At 38.4% G+C, this 7367-nt stretch overlaps 1 protein-coding gene across 1 annotated transcript; it reads right to left on the bottom strand.

The window, feature by feature from the left end:
• Positions 1–4638: 4638 nt before the first annotated feature.
• LOC6051500 lies at positions 4639–6248 on the bottom strand. Its single transcript, XM_001867902.2, has 2 exons — positions 6145–6248; positions 4639–6083 (listed from the first exon to the last, which is right to left on the bottom strand). Exon 2 carries the CDS (start codon positions 6076–6078, stop codon positions 4639–4641), a length of 1440 nt encoding a protein of 479 aa, XP_001867937.2. The 5' UTR covers positions 6079–6083; positions 6145–6248.
• Positions 6249–7367: the final 1119 nt, after the last annotated feature.

Raw genomic sequence — 7367 nt, 5'->3', positions numbered from 1 at the left:
AGGTATGGATAAGGACTACACTAAAAACATAATACACGGTAAAAAAAATTTGGTGATTTTAAATTCAACTTTTTCTCACCAAAACTTGATTTTCAATTTTTTTTACTATTTGATATGTTTTAGAGGACATCAAATGATCAAATGCCAACTTTTCAGAAATTTCAGAATGGGCAAAAAATCTTTGACCGAGTTATGAAATTTTGAATCAATACAGATTTTTTAAAAAAATCGATATATTGGTCGCAAAAATTTTTCAACTTTATTTTTGCTTTAAAATCAAATTTGCAATCAAAAAGTACTGCGCAACCTGGATAATTCTGAAAAGTTGGCATTTGATTAAAAATTAAAACAAAAAAAATAGTGTTTTTTAGCAAATCAAGTTTTAGGACAAAAAGTGTAATTTAAAAACACATTTTTTTTAACGCGTATCATTTTTTTCAGTGTAGTCCTCATCCATACCTACAACTTTGCCGAAGACACCAAATCGATCGAAAAATTACTTCAAAAGTTACAGATTTTTGAATTTTCATACATCATTTTTGTATGGACAGCTCGAAAACTGGTATGGATTTTTTTGAGCATGAGCATGAGCATGAGAGATCACCCATGGTTGCCCCTCCGTTGCTGAACAGAACCGTAATATCCTTTCAGCAATACTGATTATAGGCTTCGACGATCTAGTGGTGTTTCCCTTATCAACAGCATGTATGAATGCGCTGAAAAGATAAAACACCATGATTGCTAAAACTAGATCAGTTGCGAATAGGTAACAGTCATTGGCCACCAACGGCGCCCGCCATGTCAGTTTGTAGACCTCGATTTTAAGGGACGGGAATGTTAGTTAGCGCAGGTTGCTACTAGGGCAGCTGATTTACTCTGTGCTTACACCCCACGAGCGCCAGGAACCTGAAAACTTGTTAGTAGGATAGGGTGTTTGGTCAGGATTCATCATAGAAGATGATGATGCGACCCAAAATCATAGTGTTTGTTGAAAGATGTTATATATTATTCTCAAGGCAAACAATCGGATGCTGCGGATGAGACATTTCCCGTTTATCGGTTGTTAAATTTTAAATGAAATGGTCTAGTCTTAGACAGCCGGCTGTGGAAAGATAAAGCCAAATAATGTTTATTTAAAGAATGAGGTGTTAAACGCAATGCTGCAATGATAGCGTAGTCTGATTCTTAATTATATAACCATTTAATTCATAAATTTGTTACGGAAACGACGCTACGAACTCAACCATCAAATGCCTTCCGATCTTCTTTCTGTTAACCCGATGAGGTATTGATTATCGTTGCCTCTCGAGCTACGATGCTATGGAGAGGGCTTAACACATAAACAACCGACGTCGTGCCCTCCGAGCTACGGAGCTATGGGAAGGTCTTTTTAACACAAAAAAGACTCGCGCACCACACGACGTTCTTGATGAATCAAAATAATTTTGTTACGCGGTAAAACTAACGAACTCAACCGTCAAATTGCCTTCCAACCAGCGATGATGAAGAAAGGGCACTTTGCACACAAACACAACCATCCGTTTGCACTGACGGAACATCACGCACAAACAGCCACACAAGAGAGACGAAAATTATCGCGAAAAAACAGGACTGCGCGTCCCCAGAAGCACTGAACTTATGACGGCATTATTCAATTATACTGACCAATCACCCCATGCACACAAACAGCCACACAAAAGAGACGAAATTATCGCGAAAAAACAGGACTGCGCGTCCCAAGAAGCACTGAACTTATCCGAAAACTGGTATGGATTTTTTTTGGACAAACTAATGATGCAATAAGTTTCAGCCGGATTAAAAAATACAAAAATTCTAATAAAAAAAAAGACCGATTTCGTAGAGAATTGCTCATTTGCCATAACTTTTTTAGTTTGTTTATTTGAAATCATCTGACCCGGTGGTCTCAATGAAGTTTGGTTGCTTAAAACTAATAAGAACTTTACAAACATAAATATAGTCAAGTTATCAAAACATAAATTTAAACAAAACATGATTTAACGGCTAGATCTTCTTGTTCTTGATGCACGTTGTTGCGGGTTTTCAGCAGGACGAGATGAACGAGAACGATCTCGGAGTTCGGTTCGAAGTCTTTCCAAAAATCGGCTCACAGGTTCGTGGAAGTCGAACAGATGGTAGAACTCGTTGAAAGCTGTGGCCAACTTCAAAATATTATACAGGGTGACCACTCAAATCCCATTTCAAATTCCCGACTTTTCCAGAACCTACAAAAATAGGTATTTCTTGTCTGAAGATTGATTTCATTTCATAAACTCTTTATAAAAAGTCAATAAAAACCATTGAACAAAATTTCCTTAAAAAACAAACAGTTTAAGTAAAAAAAAAGTTTTAGTAAAAAACTAAAATTCAAATAATACATTTTTAAAACCTTCAACTTTCTTCAAAAATAAAAGCAATGATTTGAGTAAAAACATAAATCATCACATTTTGAAAAATAGCCGTAAGCGTAACAAATACCTATAATTTCAATTTTTATTTTTAAAATAACAAAATATCAAGTTTTTTTTAAACTTAGAATCAACTGGCAATGAAGGTGATGATGACAAAAAGTTAAAGATATCAAAATTTTAAATTTTATTCTTATGTTTATATTTATGTCAAATCTTTACATATCTTTTCACTTGATTAAAGCTATTATTCTTTCAAAGAATTTAAAAATATCTATGAATTCGCTTAAAAGATGTTTTATGAAGTATCCTTTAAAATTTTTTAAATTCTGCCAGTATTTAAATGTTTAATGTTCAATGAAAAATTCAGTTTGACAGCAATTCATATTAAACCACTTCTTTTATACGAATGTTTCTAAAAAAAAAGTTCTCTAAACATATTTGTTATAACTCAAACAAATTCTTATTAATTTTATCAAACCAACGCAAATTTCAACTAAATCTTCCTCGTTAAAAACTAGGAAAAAAAATTACAATCTATTGAGAATACATTGCAAAACGTTCATTTTTAAATTTCTTATCAAGTGAAGGCTTTTAAACTTTTTAATAATTTTGAATTTTGAGCAAAAGCGGAAAAAGATGTAAAACTTCAGAAGTCATTTTTTTTATTTTTAAGTTTTCCCGAAAATTGAAAACAAAACATTATCTATAGTCTACCACACAAAAGTTTGAGGGAATCAAACATTTGGAAACAATATTTGAAATGACTGAATGAACATCTCCAGAGTTTTTTTTTAAGGACCTATACTGCCGTTCTACGCATAATTGTCCCGTGGGTCCATATTCACCCCATATGTCTCTGATCGCCCCAGTTAGCAGTTTATCACTCTTATTTGTTATTCTCTTGCTTTACAAAAGGTAAACAAGACACAATTCTTTGTAAAACTAATGATTCCGCTAGGGAAAATACTTGGTGGGACAATTATGCGTAGAAGTTCAACGATGGGACAAACAGACTTGGTGTTGTTTTGAATGATTTTCTGAACAAAGTACTAGATTTCATGTGTTTTTCGAAAAGTAAACGTCAAACTAAACCTAAAAATGACAAAAAGTCAGAATCGACCAAAAATGACATGGGACAATTATGCGTAGAACGGCAGTATACACATATGAAACACAAAAGCTAATATGACCTTTTCAAAAAAAAAAAAAAAAAAACTCTAGATTAAAATATTCCCGACTTTTTCCGACTTTTAAACAAAAAATCACAAATTCCCGACTTTTTCCCGATTTTTCGTGGATTTTGGAGAATTCCCGACTTTCCCGATTTTAAGACTTGAGTGGCCACCCTGAAATGTAAAAAAAAATCTTTTTGCGGTACTGTACATTGAAAATTCTCTATTTTTTATAAACCTGAACATGCTCAAAGTGATTATAAACACCGAGGAATGCATTTTAGATTAATCTCAGTTGATTGCACTTAAATTTCCATTGAAATTTTTAAGCTATTTGAAAAAAAATCGGTTCCTTATTTTTCAAGACAATTTTGAAGGAGACTTTACAAAATATTCTTCCGATTTCAACAAAATTTTGTCTGTTTGAATCAGATGATAGTCAATCAGATTCGTTATCTTACTGTCATGAGTTCGAATCCCGAGGTGGTTGGTTTTTAAGTGAAAAGTAAGTTTGAAACTCTGTTCATAAAAAGGGTCATTTAACTTTAAAATTAATTTGGAATACTTATATTTGTGCTATTATTGCACCAAGGTCAAATTTGAGCGAGTCATAAAACATTTCCGAATAAACCTGATGAAATTTTTTACGACATTTAGGTATTTATTGTTTTCAATCGCATTGAAACGTATAAAATTGTGTCAATTAGCAATTCAATTTGCGTTCCTTCCGAGATCCATTTCAGCCTTTAAACAAAAATTATGCCATCGTTTTTTTTTTCAGTTCAACCTCGTTTGATGAAAGTAACGACGCGAGCTGTTTTTTTTTCTATGCGCAGCCATGGTAGTTCGCCGTGCGATTGACATTGTAATTCGCGCACCAGTGCTGCTAAGTTGAAAATAAATTATGGAAATTGGGACTTCGTGTTTAGTCGTTCTTTGTGAAAAGGAAGTAGTAAAAAAGTAAATATTGAGTTCGCGTATTATTTTTTATTTCAAAGATAACAGTATTTCAAACAAGATAAGTTTTGTTTTCAAGTTCAAAGTGCAAGTCCTATGTAGCCATAAGTTTTAAACGGCATCGGCGGTAGCCGATGACGGCCGGCACTGAAACATCCGACGGGACACAAACTTGAATGTGCAGCTTCTTCAGCAGCGGAAGTAGCTCCAAAATAGAAACGACGACGTAGCTGTAGTTCTCCATCGCAGTAAAGGGATACACGCCGGCGAACTCGTGGAAGAAGTTGCTGAACAATCGCGGACGGAATGTCATCGCAGCAGAGGAGATGCAGTTCTTTCAGGTTGAACGTTCGCTTACCGGAAATGGTGCTGGGCGTGTTTTGCGAAATGCAAACCTTTTCGAGTCGTAGGTAGGACAGTGATTGGGGTTGTGGGTCGAAAACTTCCGACCAGCTGGCCAGTGTGCAGTCGGTAAGGTCGTTCATTTCGAGGTTCGGACAGTTGGCCAAAAAGTGACGCCAGCCGGAGCTTTCGATGCGAAACAATTCAAGGCGTAAGGCTTTCAGAAGGGGGGCTTTGAACTCTGCAAAGTTGATCGAACGCTCGCTACCGGCCGTTATCGAAAGTCCCTTCAGCTGCGGCATGTTGGCCAGAAAGGAGGGCAAAAACAATGATTTGTTTTTGCATGTGGTGATCCGGATATGCTGCAAATTCGGCAAATTTCGGCCGATTTCACAGAGATCCTTAGTTGAGACAAAGGAAACTTTCAGGTCCTCAATCGATGGCTGAAGTCGGCTTAGCTCAACGGCAGTGCCTCCCTTTCCACGGTGCAACACGCAGGTTAACTTGAGGCGGCTCATACCGGCTATTTGCTTGACTGTGTCCGGTGTAAAGTAACAGCCCAGCGTTTTCAAAGTGCCCTGAACCGAGTCCAGCAGGTGGCACAACTTTGCATACCCTCGCGTCTTTCCGTAGTTCGGCAGCATTAAAACCTCCAACCGTGGACAAATTCGCCCAAAAGTGTCGAAAATCGCATCGCAGCTCAGGCTCTTGAGTTTTTCCAACTTCCATGATAGATCGGTCGGTTCCGGCGCCAGTTGGTATTTATTCACTATCAAAATCAACTCCTCCAGGTTGGGAGTTCCGCTCAGCAACGCCCACAGTTCCGGAAGCGCAATCCGGCACCCGCGGAAGTCCAGCCTGGTCAAGATGGCGCCAAACGTCGACCACCAGGTGCCCGTAATTGCGACCAGCCTTACGTTGTCCACCTCGGCATACAACGCGGCCGGGTACAGATTCCGGGGGTTGAACTTCCGGTCCATGGTGCACGAGCGGAAAACGACGCAGAAAGCGGCTCGCAACGACTTGGTTTGATCGACGAGTTGCATCCACTGGCGACAGGTCAGCCGAATATCGCGAAGGTAGTCTCGCTCAAGGTACTGGAAGATCAGCAGCCAAACTTCCGGCGGAAGTGAGGAGACCTCGTCGCAGGAGGTAGCAACGGGTGCGGAAGAGGCCATCTTTGCTGTGGGTTGAGTAAAAATTGATCAATTTTTTTATCGACAATTAATAACCAGAAAACTCACCAGCTTTTTAAAGAAATTCTCCTTAGAAATTCACTAGCAAGAGGCCAAAGAAATCTTTACTTCAAAAGCACGCGGCCGGCGAATTTTCACCGTCTATCCGTTTCCTTGTCAGAAACACGCTCAGCCAAAATTATTCAATTTCCATTACACGCACAAACAAAGTAATTGAATTTACTCAAAATTAAAACAAGCTAACAATTTAGTGAAAAATTTCACATATATTATCCGCGCACCACCAAACCAAAGTGCGCAACACTTCTGTTGCGCGAAAAGATCTGTTGCGCCGAACAAAAATCTAGTGGTTTGTCGTTAGCGTGTACATCAGCCTGTGGCGCAACAGCTTTGACAGGTTGCGCTCGTATTTTGATTTTAGTTTGCTTTCACAATAGCAACCCACGTAAATAACTTCGTGGCCCTTCTTGACAGAAAACATCCTACACTGTAACTGAAAATCGCACTTTGCTGAGTTCGTTTTCGCACTTTTCATACGATTTTTTCAGTTCGACTGCGATTACACAAAAAAGTGTAATCGCAGTTGAACTGAAAAAAACGTATGAAAAAGTGCGAAAACGAACTCAGCAAAGTGCGATTTTCAGTTACAGTGTAGCTCGTTTCAAGGGGAGCAATGTTGATCCTTCGAAAAAAAAAGTTAAGACAACTTTTTTTTTGCATAAAAATAAGGCAAAAGTGACGAACTTCTCGTCACACTGCAGGGTTGCGAATGAGCGAGCGAGCCTGAAGCCGTGCTCGCTCATTCATGAGCATGTGGACGTAACAGGTACCCAGACACGAGATTTTCTTACAGAATTGGTTCTGTTAGAATCTTGCTAGAATAATTCTAGCAGCCCTGTCAGAATTCTTTTAGAATTTTGCAAGAATTTTCTAATAGAAAATACTGCTTGCTGATTGGCTGGCCTTTAACCGGTTCAGCTCGTGTTTCAACAAGGTTAATTTTCACTCGTTTTATTCAACGTCGACCATTTGAACACGTTTTTTCGGGAGCAACACCATCATCGAAAACCTGCGTGCTTTAGTTTGAAGGACCAGTCGGAGGCAGAAGTCATGGCCAAACTGCTGTTATCGGGCTTCAAAAGTGGCCACAAACTGGTGTCCATCTGGCCAAACATCCCTGGTGCCGGCGGCCATTTTGTTATTCCGAGTTCCGAGGACAAACTCAAGATCCCGTCGGAAACCAATTCTCATCACAGGTAAGCGATCACACG

The sequence above is a fragment of the Culex quinquefasciatus genome, chromosome 1, assembly GCF_015732765.1.
Source record: "Culex quinquefasciatus strain JHB chromosome 1, VPISU_Cqui_1.0_pri_paternal, whole genome shotgun sequence".
NCBI lineage: Eukaryota > Metazoa > Arthropoda > Insecta > Diptera > Culicidae > Culex > Culex quinquefasciatus.
This window is presented reverse-complemented; position numbering and strand designations above follow the sequence as displayed.

Bases quoted from the DNA above. Each gene is read 5' to 3' on its own strand.
- LOC6051500 (XM_001867902.2), bottom strand. From the start codon at position 6,078: ATGGCCTCTTCCGCACCCGTTGCTACCTCCTGCGACGAGGTCTCCTCA.